Source organism: Monodon monoceros, unplaced genomic scaffold, assembly GCF_005190385.1.
Source record: "Monodon monoceros isolate NGI ecotype Baffin Bay Population unplaced genomic scaffold, NGI_Narwhal_1 Super_Scaffold_9, whole genome shotgun sequence".
NCBI classification, from domain to species: Eukaryota; Metazoa; Chordata; class Mammalia; order Artiodactyla; family Monodontidae; genus Monodon; species Monodon monoceros.
This window is the reverse complement of record NW_021703786.1, coordinates 55,822,494-55,840,026: the sequence shown is the minus strand read 5'-3', so window position 1 is coordinate 55,840,026 and position 17,533 is coordinate 55,822,494. Positions and strand designations below refer to the sequence as shown.

Here is a 17,533-nt window from a genome sequence, read left to right as displayed (position 1 = left end):
CGCCAAAAAAAAAAAAAAAAAAAAAAAAAAAGTAGCTCTGTCTGTAGTATCAGCCATTTCAAAGAGCTAAGGGAAGATCCTTGTCCCCAACTCAGCATCGTTACAGGTAAGCACAGCTGAACCACAGGCACAGCGGGCAAGAAATTCCTAGAACCCGGAACCAGGTCTTGAGCAATTGGTCCACCGTCCCTTTGTCTTTAATAGCTAGAGGTGAGAAGGTGAGCTTCTTAAGTCACTTTCTGGGCTTTCAGGCTAGTTTATGACAGTGACCTCTGCTATGAAAATTCCCTTTCCTTTGTGCTGTGAGATGTCTAAAGAGTGAAAGGCAGGGGTGAAGGAGTTGGGGGTGGGTGGGGGGAGGGGTCCACAGGTGGGTAAGTCATCAGTGACACCAGGGAGACAACTGTTGGGTGTGTTTTTACTCTAAAAAATGTAGGCTTCAGAAACCATAGAGAACATATACGCTGTCTTTGATGTATCATTCTTAGTTCAAATCCAACCTTAGGCATGAAAGAGGAGGATGTATGTTTTGGATAATATCTAAGGCAGAGGGTTCCATATCATTTCCATATGGTTGTGAGTGCATTATGAAGTTATTTTGCAACAAATTCGCCTTTCTACTTCTGCTCTAGAATAATTGGGGCTTATACAATAAACTTATAAAATGCCCTTTGAATATGCTTTGTGACTATGTCCTTCCTGGCCTTCCTGCTTCTGTCTTGTGGGACTTATGCTGAGCCATCTTCCCAGATACAACGCACCTGGTAAAGAGAGGGAGGATGGGGCAGCCCAGAAACATTCTGGGAAAGTAGAAGAATGGGAGCAAATATTTGCTGTGGAAAATTCAGAGTTGATTTTTTAGGGAGAACCCAGCACAGATCCTCTGCAGCTGGTGTCAACAGCAGACGGGTTTTTCGGACAACAGCTTTTGTTCAGTGTGAACATGTAGCATGCAGGCCTGGCCCCAAGAGAGAAGTGAACACAGCCCTGAGACCTGCCTGCAGGGGCAGGAGATGAGAATGAGATAAACGCTGCACAATGAACGGCTTTTAATGCAGAAAATCTACCAACAAGGGTGGATTTACAAACTCACATTACATAACCCATAGAGTCACAGATCATTCCCTATTCCTTCATCAAGCAAGCGTCTATTAAGAGTTTCACACGCTAAGCCCTGTGCTACTAGGGGCCAGAGCTACATCCAAGAACAGGACAGACACAGCTTCCAGTACTCATGGCCCTGACACTCTAATGTGATAGATGGACAATAGGTTTGTTAAAGTGCATTCAGCCTGTAACGAGGATGACACTTCCAGGGTGCTGTGGAGGTACAGAGCAGGGACTTAGCCAACCCTGACTTAGGAGATCATGGAAGCCTTCCTGGAGGAAGTGATGTTGAGGCTAAGAGCAGAGGGATGAGCAGAAATTAGCTAGGCCACAGGGATGAGAGGCAGGACAAGAGGGAAGAGAATTTCAGGCATGGAACAGGTTGTACTCTCTCTGGGGCATATTTGACAACTAAGGTAAACATGAAATTCTTTCATCTAAATTATAAAAACATATTTAAACTAGAAATTGTTGAAATTATGTTTGGTTTTAGAATTATTTTTGGTTTTAGTGTTTATAATCTCCTAGCATATGTATGACAACCAGAGTGAATAGATAGTCTGTACCAGAGCTTTCAAGGTGTGTGCTGGTTTTCCAGTTCTGGAATGTCTGCAAACTTCCGATGTGACTTTCACTTCTAAGTGTTACATGATTGCTTTCTCTCTCTCTTTTTTTTTTTTCCTTTTAAGTATAGTAGATTTGTAATGTTGTATTAGTTTCAGGTGTACAGCAAAGTGATTCAGATGTGTGTGTGTGTGTGTGTGTGTATTCTTTTTCAGATTTTCTTCCAAAATAGGAAAAAAATGATTACAATGTGATTCTTAAAAATAAACCTTTTAAAATTTTAGGACAGTTTTAGATTATTTGATTTTTAACTTTATATTTCGAAATAATTTCAAACTTACAGAAAAGTTGCAAGAAGACTGGAAAAAACAGGCTTCCATATATTCTTTATACACCAATAGTTAATATTTTCCTACAGCCCCACTGGACAGATTTGGGTTCAGCAAAAGAGCCTCATTGGTCTCAATGCCTGATTTTATACTAATTTGCACTTTAAACTGATAAACTACCCTTTGCATATGTTGTGTATATGTTTTACACATTGGGCTCCTGTACAAGACACTGATTAACACAGGAGTCTCCTTGCTTTGCCCATGTGAAAACCACAGCTGCATCCCACCATAGATCCTACCCACTGTACAACTGCTTCTGCCCTAACAACCCAGGGGATATACCTACCTCCATCTTCCAATAATCGTTTCCAATGAGTGTGGTCCCTGGTTGCTCTAAATTGCACAGGTTTTGAGATTTCTTCCTTTTCTTTTTGAAACTCAGTTTTATTGTATACGAAAACATACCAATGCAAACATTTTAGGCATGTACCACACTCTACGCAATCACCCACTTAGCCACTGACCCACCCACACAAATGACCCAAGCAAAGGATGGTCCTACCGTGGAAAGTATCTAAACCAGAGTTCTTATTCCACAAAAGAGGACACTGAGATTCAGAGAGGTGTCTTCTGAAGAACGAGAGCTGCTAATGGTAGTCAGACTGCAACTCATCTCTGCCTGTGACAGAGATTGGGGTGGCTTTCTCATGGCAGACGTGCTCATGCAGGAGGTGATCAAGCTGTCTTACCCTCTCTCTTGGCCAGGGTGGGTTGTTGGAAGCTGAAGCAAACGTGAGCAAGGTCCTTAGGTCTGGCTTAACGCATCTCACAGTCAGCCATAGTGTAGAAGTCCAGCCAGGTCTTTGGGGGGCTTCTAGATTTCCTGGTAGGTTTTGAAATAGAAGATGGTCCTAATAGAAACACAGGACTGAAGAGGTGCAGCTGCCTTAGAAAGCCATTTATAATAGATTTTCACTGAGAAAATGCAGTCTAGGTTCCAAAAGAATTTTCTAAGATCAACCAATGTATCTATAAATTGGAGACCACTTAAAACCCATTCTATTCCATTGAACCATTGTGCATTTCATATGTACATGTGCAAGGCACTACACCAAGCTCCTTGGTGTGTGTCAAGGGGGATATGGAGAAGTTCAGGACATGGTCCCATGCTCAAGAAGCCTACAGTTATCCCAGGGAGATGATACATAGATAGATGAAAAACTTAATAATAATATAAGGTAATGTTTGATGACAAGCTCAGGTGAGTGGAAGAGAAAAATGGATCACGGAACACTGGAGAAGGAAAGCAGTGTGCCATGTGGCTAAACGCTGGGGCTCATAAGTCAAATGACCTGGATGAAATTGCAGCTTCCCCACTACTTGGGTAGCCGTGCGCAAGTTACTTAAGTTCTCTAAGGCTCTTATAAAAGCTCTGGGCACTTTTGGTACCCACAACGTGTTAATTATTACTACTCTCTCTCAGTCTGAGTGTGAACCATCATTTTAAGGATGGAGAGGATGTGAGCAGAAGAGCAGGAGAGGGCTTCGCAGCAGGGTGACAGAATCGTAATGAATTATCCACGCGAGAAGCTCCACAAGACACTTTCGTAACTTTGTTGGCATATACCAAGCCCGGGCGGAGGCGGCAATCCTGGAAACTTGATTCCACCCACCTCCTACGTTCGCACGCCTCGGCACCGCCCCCCTGAGCTCCCAGCGCCTGTCCCCAGAGGGCGCTGCCACCCCTCCGCCTCCGCCCGGCCCAGAGCGCGCCCCCGCCGGCCGCCCCGCGCGTGCGCGCCGCCCAGGTGAGGAGGTGGTGGCCTTCGCCGCGGGGGCGGCTCCTCGGCCGGGGGGGCGGGGCGGGGCGGGGCGGAGAGGCCAGGCCGGGCCGGGGCGGGTGGGGCGGGCAGCCGCGGGGCCGGGGCCAGACAAGGCCAGAGGCGGGACCAACCGCCGCCGTCTCCGTCTCGTTGTCTCTTCCCCCACAGCGCCGGGCAGCCGCCGCGGGAAAAGCGGAAACTGCCGGGTGAGCAGCGCCGGACGAGAGCGCGCCGAGGAGCAGCGGGGCGGCCTCCGTCCGGCCGAGCCGCCGCGGCGCCCCCTTCCCCGCGCCCCGCCCCGACCCCGCCCGAGCTCGCCGCGCGCCCCCGCCGCCCGAGCGCGCCCACCTGAACCCGTCCGCGCCCACCTGAGCCCGTGCGCCGGCGCCATGGCGGAGCAGGAGAGCCTGGAGTTCGGGAAGGCGGACTTCGTGCTGATGGACACCGTCTCCATGCCCGAGTTCATGGCCAACCTTCGGCTCAGGTGAGGGCGGAGCGGCCGTGCGCAATGCCGCGAGCCTGCGCTTTCCCGAGAGGGGGCGCCCTTGCGGTGCGGCCGGATTGGGGGTGTAGGGGGTGCACCGAGCGCGAGGGATGGAGTGTGGCCGGATTGGGGGTGTCCGGGGTCCTCTGAGCTCGATGGTTGAGCTTTCCCGAGAGGGGACGCCCTGGGGTGCGGCCGCATTGGAGTGGAAGGGGCGTGCCGAGCTCCAGGACTGCGCCTTCTAGAGAGGGGGTGTCCTTGGGTGCTGTCCGGACGGGGGAGGGGGGTGTCGGGGGGAGGCAGCGCTTGGGGCCAGGCAGCTAGTGCGCTGCCCCAGGTAAGTACTGTGGGCGGGCCGGGTGACCTAATGGAAACAAGAGTAGAGGGAAATAAAAACTTTCGGGAGAGTCGTGGCGGCCGCAAGGCTCAGGGAAGACTGGAGGGTTGTTTTGGAGAGAGGCTAGGGTCTCATCGCGGTTTCACACTTGGTTCTTTTCTTTTTTCGCTTTCGTCTTCTTTTTTTAGTTTTTCCTGGCGTGGTTCCATCGCGTCATTCAGGACGCTATGGAGTGATCCCTGAGCTGTCTGTTCCGGGACACTGGCTATTTTTTAGTTACTCTCTGAACGTAATTAGACGCGTTTCCAGACATCGAAGAGACTGCTCTGCTCGCCAGTGCCAAGATAAACTGTCTGAATTTGACAAGGCACTCATGGTTTCAGTTTTTTCAAGGAGTTGTGGATGGAACCCTTGTGTTACTGACATCCTTGAGAATGTAGTCACAACTCAACGCCCCGGGATGGGCTTCCAGGACGAGTTTGTTTTAGAAAGGCTTCTACATGGGATTATTTCACTCCTGATAGAGTAATATGTAAGCAGAGCTTTAAAGTAGTTTGACTTTTTTTACATTACAGTAAATGGAGTTTCAAAATAACTGAGTTGGGGGGGAGGTGTTTCCTGGAAGTTCTGACTCCATTTCTTGTAGGTTTTAAATATCGCTCCATAAATTTAAAAGTGAAAATCTTAATCTCGGTTTGGGTGCTTAACTAATCCCACTTCTCAGTATGAATTCCCCTGTTAACTTTTTTTTTTTTTACGCGGGCCTCTCACTGTTGCGGCCTCTCTCGTTGAGGAGCACAGGCTCCGGACGCACAGGCTCAGCGGCCATGGCGCACGGGCCCAGCGGCTCCAGGGCATGTGGGATCTTCCCGGACCGGGGCACGAACCTGTGTCGCCTGCATCGGCAGCTGGACTCTCAACCACTGCGCCACCAGGGAAGCCCTCCCCTGTTAACTTTAAGAATTTTAAAAACTTTTTTAATCTTCAAAATTGCAGTCCCCATAGGCTGCATCTGCTCTTAGCCAGGCTTCATTATGTCCCAGAGTGAGGAGCAGAGGCACAGACCGGAGTTCTACACCCACCTACCACAAACGACTTTGAGCCAGTCCGTGTGTCTGAGTTTCCTAATTTGTAAAATAATGATCTCCAAGATTTTTCTGCCCTTACATTCTTTTTTTGCTTTCACATATCATTGGTTGCAAAGTCTTGTGAGGCTTGACTCTTAAGAAAGATTATTAATGTGAGCCTAACTTAGCTCAGAAGAGAACTTTGCACAGGAGAGAATTTTGCAATTCTGCATTATGCAGGGTACTTTAGGAGGTAAGGTGGGAGGGTCCAAAGAACCATCAGATGTGTCCTTACCTCTCAAAGACATGGCATGTTTATGAAGACAGGGAGCAAGGTGAAAATTTTTATCCACTTAAATAATAGGTCAGGAAAACAACAGAAAAGTTAAGCTTTGTAGAGCTTAGATGATTCTTTGCCGAGTAATTGTACAACCTAATTGTTCTGGAAGTTTAGCAGAGGGAGAGATGTCTTAGGGTGGCTCAGAAACACCATCTAGAGGAGAGAGGAGAGGAGGGGTTGAGAGGAGTTGCAGAGGATGGGTAGGATCTGTGTAGGTGGAGAACGTTCCAGGTGGATAAAGTGGCCAAGCAGAGGAGTGGAGCTTAAAAGCTGACTCTGGGTGTTCGTGAATAAGTTGTCCGGAGGGGAAGGAGTGGGTGTTGGGGAGTTGTGGAAGGAATCGCCGGCTCTCATCAGTATGACGCTTGGCTAATGCCCAGGTTTCTAGGTCTACCTTTATTCCCAGTCACCAGGTCCATCAAGATTCGGATTTTGTATGGGTCTCACCTGTGTGTGTACCCGACCACTCTGCGAACTGGCTGCAAGTCTCAGCGCACGGGTTCAGTGATTGTTCATGGTTTATTTATAAGTTGGGAGGGGTTGGTTCCCAGGAGCCGTAAAGGGTAGCAGTGCCCTTGCCTCCTCCCCAGCTGTAAATCCTGGTGACCCAGGTGGAAAGCAGGAATTTCCTATCAGCCTGTTGTTCCTCCAGACTGTTCCAGTGTTTTAGCTGTATGAGCCTTACTGTAAGGCTCGTGTGGACCCTTGGATATCTGTGTCCCTCTGCAGAAGGTGACCACAAACCCACTGTAGATCCAGGTGCTATTATGTCATGTAATGTTTTCATCCCCCGGAATATGGGCGGTTGGTCCATACGGGGTGTATATTTATGGTTGTATAGAGGCGAAATTTGAGTGTATTTCATCTCACAGTGGGTATGTGCGCACGTGCTCCATCATTCCTGCCTTCCCCAAGCTGCGGCTTCTCCTCTCACTCCCATCTGGAATGTCCTGTCCCCTGCTGTCTATCTGGCTCTTCTGCAAGGCCCCTTTCCTTCATTTATGGTCTGTGACATGCATTTAGGCACTTATAGCTACAGTTTCATGGGTCTGTGTCATCCAAACCGAATTTTAATTTTCCCTACAGTAGCACCCACTGTGACATTTTTTATAGAGAGAGAAAAAAAGGAATGTTTCGGTTACTTTTTTTTTTTTTAAGCTTCTGTGTCATTTTCCATTTAGAATTATCTTCTTATTTTGCTACTAGTCTGGCTTTCTTTTCCTCTCTTGGGTAAAAGCTTTATTTTTAGACATCTGCTACAATCAATGTCGCTTTCCCCTTTCTGTTATTATTTTTAAAAATTGATGTAGGCATGTGTCTGTGCCTGAGGGTCTGGATGAGGCAAGACTCAATGATGTGCATTAGTGTGAGTTAGCATATCTGAGAAGGAGTTTCAGTTTGTATTTTACGCTTATACCAGAAACTGCTGGTATCTTGAGGGCCGCCTTCTCTCCCTCCTAGAAGTCTCTGGCTAAGGGAGATTTGTTCTATTTATTTGCTTTTCCTTTTGGTGGAGGCACAGGTGTCGGTGGTTGTGGTGATGGTGGTAAGCTCCGCACTCCACTTCCAAGCGTCCGATCCAGGAGTCAGATGCCTGCACGAGCACCTCCAGCCTTCGTGGTCAGGCCTGGTTCCCGCCAAACCCCCGCACGGCCACTTGAAGGCCCGACCTCGGCATCCCCACCACGGTCTGCTTTCTTCCTAGCCGCTTCCCTTTTAGAGCCTTTGGTTCCTTTTCTCGTGCCTTGGGCCATTCCTGGACTTGAGTTCTAACAAAATTCATATCAGCTCTGCTGCGCCCTGTCTCGCAGTGAGAGACCCGCCTGGTGCAGCCACGCGGAACATCTGGTCCTCACTGTGTCCTTACTCGCCACTTAGCCATCCTCGAGGAAGGCGGAATGCGGGCTGCTCTTCCTGAGGACAGTGGCCTGAGACATGTGCTTTTCATGTCACAGGTCGAGGAAACCCACTTCAGGCTTCCAGTTTCTAATTTTGTTGGTGGTGGTTCCTGTTTTGAGAATAAGGCATCTGCTCAGCCTGGTGTCTTGGTTCTTTGGAAATTTAATTTGTCCTCTTTTGTTACCGGCTTTTCTCTTCCATAAAAGCAGTGATTTGAAGCACTGTGTTTACCGAAGCTCCAGGCAACTTCTCACCTTTAACCTAACACAATGTTCCTTTTGTACCTTTGCTTAGACCAGGCTTTCCTCAATCTTGGTGCTGTTGAAAGTGGGGCTGGGTCATGCTTTGCTGGGGGGCGGGGGGGGGGGGCTGCCCTGTGTGTTGTCAGATGTTTAGCAGCATCCCTGGCCTCTACCCACCAGATGCCAGGAGCACCACTCCCCTCCCATATGACAACCAAAAATATTTCCAGATGTTGCCAGATGTCCCCTGGGGGAGGGGGCAAAATTGTCCCCAGTTGAGAACCACTGGCCTCGGCTGTTCTCACTCCCTAGAATGCCCTGGAATGTCCTCCCCCTACTCTCTACCCTCATCCCTGCCTGTCAGACTCTTCCTTGTCCTGCGAGACCAGTTCTGAAAAGTCTTTCCCAAACCTCCAAGGCAAGGGTTAACCATACCCTCACCTGTGCTCCCAAGATATATGGGCACTTGATCATAACTGTTAGGATTTATCATGCTGTGTTGTTTTCTCTGCGTGTCTGCATTCCCACCAAATTGTGAGATTCCCCAAAGCCAGAGAGCCTATCCAGAGGTGGATCCAGGTTGTGTGGTCCTTTGAAATTCATTACAGTTGGGGAGGGGGGAACCACCTCTGAGAAAAAGAGTATAAATTATGAATGTCAGATTAGATACACGGCTTTGGAAGGGCAAGCACAAGTGAGTGGCTGTGAAGCAAACCCACCGCTAGCCCTTCTGCATTTTCTATCATGCTCCAGAATTGGGCAGCTGTGTGTTCAATACATTTTAAAATGAATGAACTGGGACTCCCCTGGTGGTCCAGTGGTTAGGACTCCGCGATTTCACTGCCGCGGGCCTGGGTTCGATCCCTGGTCAGGGAACTAAGATCCCACAAGGCACGCGGCGTGGCCAAAAACTAAAAAAATTAGAATAAAAAATTAAAATGAGTGAACTAAGCCGTCAAACGTTGGCTGATTGTTCTTCAGCCCATGGAATTCTTAACTTAAAAAAAGCATACAATCACCTCAAAATATTGTACTTAATTTTATACAACTTCAGTGTGTGTGGGGGGCGGGCAGGAGCAATGAGCTGCAGAATTCGTAGAAAAGCAGTGAACAGGCGCTCGCTCGCTCTCGCTCTCTCACTCGCCACACAACCTCTGTACTCTTTCTGCAGCTCTTTGATCATCTGGAAAATTCGATAGGACAGAGGGTCCCTCTTGCTTCCTGGGGCAAAACCTTAGGTACCCTGGTGGTCCTCAAGCACGTGTCAATCCGTGATCGGTTCAGAGCTCTCCTTCAAAGGAGCTGTAGTTAGATTCATAGGAGAGGTGAATGGCACACTAAATCTTTTTGGCTTGCATGTGAAATTCTTTGGCAACCACTTTTAGAGGCCTTCGGAAAAGGACAGTTTGCTCTGGGCCTGTTTTGCACATTGGCTTCATATTGGGACAAAAAAATGAGAGTTGGGGTTTCGGAGCTGCCATTTGGAGTGAATCGCCCAGCCGTCTTGTTTCCTTTCCTACTCCGTGACAGATTTCCAAGACTATTTTTATTCGGGGTCATTTGTTGACCCTGGAGACTTCTGCTGAATTTAGCTCCCAAACAGAGCCAGATGTGGGTGGAATCAAGCGCTCAGAAGCTGCTACTGGTGTGTTTCATCACAGGTTCTGAAGGGTTCTTCTTCTTCCTTAAAGAGAGCAGCTTTGACTTTTTGCTCAACTTGGAGACGAAAGTGGTGAATCTGGTATAAATAGAAGTGTGTTTGTTTAACGACTCGCGCAAGCTGTCAGTGTCGTGAATTATCCTAATGTGGAGAGCCGTTTGCTGACATTTTCACCTAAGTCTGAGCCACCTCAGCAAAAAGGACTGGATCTCAAGGACCGGCCTCATTTTATGATAACTCTCTGGTATCCCTTGCTGTGTTGCTGTTGGGACTGGATTGGGTCACGTGGCACTGCCAAGCCTGTGTAGTGGGACCTGCTGCGAACAGTGGCTCCAGCCCCACTGGTGATGAGCCTCACTGACATGGCCTATCAAAACGTCAGCTAGACTCAGGAATGGGTTCAGAGGGTAACAGCACTTTTAAATATACATTGCAAGCCTCTCTCTTTTTGTCTATTCAGTTCCTTGGTTGAGATAACAGTTTTATTTCCTCTGGGATGGAGGCTCCCTTCAGTTTATCTGCTATGTAATAACTGGGCAGATCTCTCAGTAGGCGGTGTTTCCCAAACTTTAGTTTTTGTCATTTATGGGAAGAAGAAAGGGGAGCACACGCTTGCATCGGAAAGCAGTGAAAAGAGCACAGGCTTCGAGTCCTGACTGGCCAAGTTCAAATCCCAGCTTCACTTTCACTCTTTTTAGCATTATACCTTAGGGTAAGCTAACTTACCTAAGCCTCATTTTCCTTATGTATGTAACATGATTGCCTCTTAGGGCCATTGGGATGAAACCACATGAAGTGTAAAAAGTGCCTGGTCGGTGCTTGGTACATAATTCCCTCCCAACTAATGTTAACTCTGTTTCTGAATCCTTCCCAAATGGCCTCACCTCCCTGCCCTGACCCTGAAGGGCTTGCTAATCTCACCTCTTCCTTCCTCACAAAGACAGAATCATTCGTTTTGGCTTTATTTGGGGGGCAAGAATGAAAAGTGTTCTAGAAGGGGTTGGGGTGACCTAGTGGAGAGAGCAAAAACACTGGAGATAAATAGATCTGGACCTTAATCCTGTCTCTGTCCACTACTGCCACCCACGTGGGCTTAGACAAGTTGCTTAGCCTCCCTGAGTCTTGGTTTCTTCATCTGTAAAGATGAAGTGTTACTGCAAAGATTAAATTCTACTACCTGTAAAACACCTAGCGTGGTACCCATAGCATAGTATAGTAGATGCTCAGCAGACAGACGGTCCTCTGTCTCTCCTCTCCATCCCCTCTCAGTGCAGCCCTGTGGATCAAGTGCCCTTGTTGGTCCCACCTGTCTCCGTGACTGTCACGCTCATAACCCTGTTCCCTCCAGGGTGTCCTCTGCTTTCATGAAGGTTGGTGGCATTGGTGCCTGAGATCTCCAGGCACTGTAGATGGGTGATTAACTTTAAATATAGTCTTTAAAAAAAAAACCCTCTAACTTATTTCCTTATTTAACTATAGACCTTATGTCTTTTTAATATAATCTCCCGGCTTTAAAGCTAGCAACTACTTGAATTCTTGCTGTGTGCTCATCACTGTGCTGGGCACCTTGGTGGGGGTTACTTTATAAAAAGTCATTCTTTGCGGGATAGCTCAATTGGGAGTAAAAGATACCTTAATAAATAGATCAAGCTCAAGTAGAATATGATTGAACCAAAATGAATATTGCAGACAATCAGTTATTTTTAGGGCTTCCTAGAGAGAAGGAACCAGTGAAGCAGATTTTTTAAAAACAGAACTGATGACAAGGTAATTAAGAGTTGTATATGTTATGTACTAGAGTTCTCAGGGAATTCAGAAAAAGAGAAAATGGGATTGGGAGTAGGTAGACAGTGCTCTGTGGAAGAGGCAGAATGTGAGCAGACCCTTGTTGGAAGGAGAGAGAGCTTCTCATCGGGAGACACCCCTTTCCCCTGGGCCCTGATGTCCTAGCCCTTTGCTTTCTCGCCATCCACTTTCAGCGCCAGTGGGCCGGCCATGCTGCCCGCCAGCTTCCACTGCTCGAAAATATCCGCCACTACCCCCACCCCCCGCATTGTCGGCACTTTGTTCATTCCTGTCTTACGCTGCCCCCAGATTCTCCCAACTAGAGACTGAGTCAGGCTGATAAGAATCCTCTTCCAAAGTCAAATACTTCTAATGCAGCCCAGGTACATGAGGGTAAATTTGCTGGGTCCTTTCTGTCTCATGCTTTGATGAGGCCAGTTAGAAGGAGGGACTGAGAATTTCATTTCTGAGTAATAATTTTGCAGCCTGTCACTGCAGACCTGGGATGGAGAACTGAACTCTGGCGGGAAGGATGGGCCAAAGATAGTATGAGCCCAGTTTATTCTTGGGGAGGCAGGCTCTGAGGACAGAGAGGGAGGGTGCCAGAGAAAAACTTGGCTCAATTAAAAAATTAGTCTGTGGCTTATCTTTGGGCCTAGAAGAGGAAATGGAAAAAAAAATTTTTTTTTCTTCCTTTATTTTATGCCTAATCACAGAACTTTTAAGACTCAGCACCCAGACTGCGTGGTGAATACTATGGTCATTCCATTGTGGGTTAGAGACATATGTGAGCCAGCCTGTGACTCTAATCATGGCTTTCAACATTTCTTGGTGAAATAGAATGGTCCACTGTTGGAAAGTAGGCCATTTTAAAGTAAGGGTTTCTGATAAGTGACTTTAATTGATGGAGAAGGGATTTGAGAGCCTCAGCTGGTTCCTTTTTGATACTTTGTCCACCTTCCCGTCTCCTCCTTGTCTCAGCCTCACCCCTGAGGATACCCCAGTTTGCATTCCAGACACAGCTGCTCATGGGGGAGTAGTTACTTTATGTCTCAGTGAGACAGTCTCCATTCTCCCCACGTTTCTGCCCCTTTGTGCACACAGTATGGAAATGGATTTCGCTTTAGTGAGATTAAAGCATTAATTCTAGGAAAGCTATTTTGCTTTAATAAAAAGATTGTTTAGTGCTGAGCATAGCTTTTTTCCAAAAAGTACACAGGCCAATTCAAGGTTCTGTTAAAACAAAACAGAACAAAAACTTCTGGAATAGATGGGGAAATGCATCAAGAGACAAACCCAACTTTGCTTTCATTCCTCCTCTCCATTTATGACCCACAGTCATATTACTAAGACTTGGGGGAAAAAATTACCGCTTACATACACCAGGGTCCCATAAGCGCTAGAAGCCAATGAATTAGTCAAAAAATGGCTTCATCTAAAACAGTGAAGCAAACACCAAGAGCAATTCAAACAATTTTTTCCCCTCTGATCACAAAGTCTGCTTTGAGTAACTTGTACAATAGAGGATCATCCGTAGCCGGGTCAGGGCGATCCCGAAGGGCTTTGTCTCAGACCACTGCTCAGTGTTCGGTATAAAGTCGAGAAAAATTTCATAGTCAATTAAGATTAAAAAGTCAAACTCCATTAAAAAAAAAAAAAAACCTTACACTTACTTTGGATCACCCTAAAGTCAGTTATGTTTCAGTTTGGGCTTTCATGGACATCTCAGTCATTTAAAGTTTATTATAAGAATAGCCTTTGATCATGAGGTTGAGTTATTTAGCCTGATTCTGCCATCCTAGCCTATGTTACTTGTAATTAAGAAGAAAACCTTTTTAAAATAATCCTCAAAAGAACATCTCTAGAGTAGTTCAGACGTCAGGAAGTACCACTATGAGGAGTTTTTTTGTTTTTTGTTTTTTTGCATTCAGCCCGTGCTGTCAACTCATATGTGTGTCCTACCTGTAGTCTCTAAGTCCCGAGGGCAACTTTATCTTCTTTATCTCTGAAGGCTTCTTTCCAGGCATTAAGAACAAAATGTTTTCCCTTCTATCAGTGAATGAGTAAATGAATGCATAATATTTCCACATCTTTGATTCCTGCCTGAACTATGTATTTTCCGGGTTTTATGTATTGTATTTTGCATATTTAAATAATCTGATTTTTCTGTTGTAACTCTAGTCTTTGGGGAGATAGGAAAATAAAGCTACCATTACTCTTGGGGGAGGAAAAAAGCACTAAAATATATTTGGGATCCTTGTGAAATGATAGACATCTTTTTTCAAAGACTTGTAGAACTCAGACAGGTGGAGCTTGTCATCCATACAACAAGGGGGAAACCTACTTGAGTGGTTCTGTAATCTCGTGTTGTTGCTTACCTTAGCAAGTAGATTACATTTTTACCAGCATCGGGAGGCCTTTATATAACTTGGTATCATTTGTTGAATGTCTCTAAAGGGACACTCTTTCATACAGCAAGTCCAGTGACTCAGATCACATGATTGGTGCTCTTTCAGTCTGCATTCTGTGGTGTCCTGGGCCATGAGAAGCCGTCTTGGATGCCAGGTAGTAGTAGAGTAGGGCTTCAGCCCCTCTCCTTTCAACAGAGCAGCTCTGCATCTACATATTGGGGTTCCAAGGAATTTTTTTCTTGATGAGCTAATTTATTTTTATTTTTAATTTATTTTTTCAATGAAGTATAGTTGATTTACAATATTATACTAGTTTCAGGTATACCACATAGTGATTCAATATTTTTATAGATTATACTCCACTTAAAGTTATTACAAAATAACGGCTATATTTCCCTGTGCTGTACAATATATCCTTGTTGCTTATTTACTTTATACAGAGTGGTTAGTATCTCTTAATCCCTACCACTGTCATGCCCTTCCCCTTTTCCCTAACCACTGGTTTGTTCTCTATATCTATGACCAAGGAATTTTTTGTTTGAGAAGAAATGCTATCACATTGAAAAACCAGTGAAAACCACTGCTCTAGGTGCTTGTTTTCCAGATGGCTTTTAGTCTTGCAACCACACACACACACACACACACACACACACAAAATTAGAAATATTTCTAACCAAAATGATTTAAAAAGTGGCAGTGCGGTATGATATAATGAGTAAAGGAAATATTTCAGTTATCCGAACTTAAGCATGGCTCTACTATATGTACTCTATGACATAAACAATGTACTTCAGTTCTCTGAGCCTCTACTGCCTGGTTTTAAAATGGGACTGATCCCTACGTTACGAGGTTATTTCATAAAATGAGATCATAGATGGGTTGTTCATAGTTGTAAACATATCAAGGACACTCAAATGCTAATGCTGTCTCACTCTTGCTTCCTTAAACAGAATGTAAGGAATGTAATTTAACTTTTTTCCTAAAGGACCTAGATCATGATAGTCATAGTTATGAACAATTGTTTTCACACCTCCGGGGTTTATTGAGATTGGTGTGATGTTTTGTTCCACACCAAATTGATGTGAACAATGTAACATTTGAGAGTATATGGTTAAATTTCTATAGTTTCTCTTAGTGTGCCTCCCTATGGATTCTCTGCCCCCTCTTAATCTACAAATGTGGTCTGCTCTGGGACTATCTCATGGAAGGGAATAGAGAGGAGTTAATGAGTTCTAATGAAGACTGAGGGGTTGCCCTGGGTGTTTCAATTCTGGGGCTTGAATTTTGAGACGTCTCTGCTCAGAAGTATCTTTTGATTGCTTTGGTGTGTGAAGCCAAGGCTGAGTTCCGAGTCGTAGGCAAAGTGCTAGTCCAAAACTTAGTCCTGCCCTTGGTATTTGAATTATTTGTGTGGTTGAACAAACCAGCGCATGCTGCATGGGTTTTTCCACACTGCATGCGCTTTATGACTGCTTGTTGATTCGTGGGAGGCGGCAGCTGTTGGCAGAATCTGTTACCATTTGCATCTCTGCCTCCTGGGTTCCTGGTTTATCTGAAACCGTAACTGAAAAGAAACCTGTTCTTTAACTTCATTTATCCTCGGCTGGTGGTTCTCCAATTTGGCTTTGTATCAGAATCACCCAGCTCTTAAAATATCCAGATTCCCGGGGCTCTACTTCCCAGAGACTCTGATTTATTAAGCCTCACGAATGCCCAGTGATTCTCCTGTGCAGCCGGGTTAGGGACCACAATCCTAGGCTACTGGTTTGTCATCCACAGCTGTGTTCTGTTGAAGCTATATGGGATGTGAACTGACCGGTATAGTAAGAAATGCATCATGACTTATCCAGATAATCAGTGTTCTTAGTTCTGTTGTGATTACTAAATCAATTTAATTATTTGATAGTCACCCTTTTTTTTTTTGGCTGCGCTGCATCGCATGTGGGATCTTAGTTCCCCGACCAGGGATCAAACTTGTGCACCCTGCAGTGGAAACACAGAGTCTTAACCCCGGGACCGACAGGGAAGTCCCGAGAGTCACATTTTTCTCTTCATCTGTACAACACCTTTTCCTTCGCCCTGTGGTTATGGTTGTCTGCTTTTAGCATACCGTATATTACTTTTCTGTCACCAGATTTCCCATACCAAAAAAAAAAACAAGTGTAATCATACCGTCCTTATTAATACCTTGATACGTTTCCTTATAATATTTTGTACATATATAAATGTATATATTTAAAAATTTGGAATCTTCCTGCTTAAACAAGATACACTTTTGTAAACAGTTTTCTGATATAATGATGTAGCGTCCTCAGCATTCTTTTCGTGTCCTTAAGTTGTCGTTGAAAGTACGATGGCAGCCACAACGTCCTCATTCTTTTCTGGGTCTGCAGGGGCAACCCAGACAGACATGGTTTCTTCTCCCGTAGAGCTGAGGGAGACATGTATGGGGAGACATACAAAACTGGTAAACAGCAAAAGAATAATTACAGGTAGTAATAAGTGCTAGGAAGGAATGAGCGGGGTTCCCTCCCAGGGGAAGTGGCAGTGGTGTGTGTTCATGCCACAGAGAAGGCGTTTTATGAGGAAGTTGACTTTAAGCGAGATCAGAAGGTCGAGGAATCTGCGTGGAGGGGGGGCGTGGAGGCAGGTGTGGGGAAGGGAAATCAGATAGGGAAGGGTGGTTGAGGCCAGGCAGAATGAGTCACTAGAGAGGGAGGGAGGGAGCTACTGATGGAGCATTAGTCAGGACCACACTTTGCAAAGGGCCTTGGGAACGAAGGGCTCAGACTTCAAGTGCGCTGGGAAGCATTGAAGGGCTTTCCACATCTTGCAGTCGCTTCAGGTTGATAGCGTGCTTTTAAGTAAGTGTCTGGGTTCAGCTGCCCAAACTCCCCAGGTCTGGTGGCTGTTCTGAATGTTTGTTTTCGTCAACTTGGTGAGTGGAGTGAGGAGTTGGCAGTTGCTTTCTACACTTGTCGTTCAGCGATAGTAAACACACATACAGTTCCGTCTTGATCTGTCGTATAACAGAGCTGTTTCTTGGAAGAGGCAGCCCCAAAACAGTGTTCTGTTGATTTGAAGTCAATCTCAATTAATGACTAATAGGCTACAGCTGATTTTGGGGAGCTGCTTTTTCTGATTTTATGCTTCAAGCAATAGAAGAAGGATTCTGAGCCATGAGTTCCCTGATGAAATCTCTGAGTTGTAGAACTTTAATGCCGGAAGGGAACCTGGAGGTTATCTCCCTGATGTACAGATACATGAAGTTAGGAACACAGAAATTATGTGATTTTTTCCCCCCAGGATTCTTCAGTAGTCTAGTGGCACAGTTATAACTGGAGCAAAAATCTCTGGTGTCCTAGCTCTGTATTTGTTCTTTTGCTTCTGTCTTTGTTACTCTGAATTGCTTTGCAATCAAGTAGCAATTCTTTAACTTCCTTTTTCATCCCCCCCTCCCGCCCCCCCACCTTAAAACAAAC

The 17,533-nt window shown here is 45.8% G+C and overlaps 1 protein-coding gene across 3 annotated transcripts in view; it reads left to right on the top strand.

Moving 5' to 3' along the window:
• The first annotated feature begins 3,949 nt into the window (after nucleotides 1-3,949).
• The window catches only part of MYO1D (myosin ID), a 344,440-nt gene continuing 330,856 nt past the window's right edge, over nucleotides 3,950-17,533 (top strand). For all 3 annotated transcript variants that reach the window (XM_029211074.1, XM_029211073.1, XM_029211075.1), the window contains exon 1: nucleotides 3,950-4,310. In XM_029211074.1, coding sequence (XP_029066907.1) covers nucleotides 4,216-4,310 — 95 coding nt within the window. In that variant the 5' untranslated portion in view covers nucleotides 3,950-4,215. The remainder of the gene's footprint in view (nucleotides 4,311-17,533) is intronic.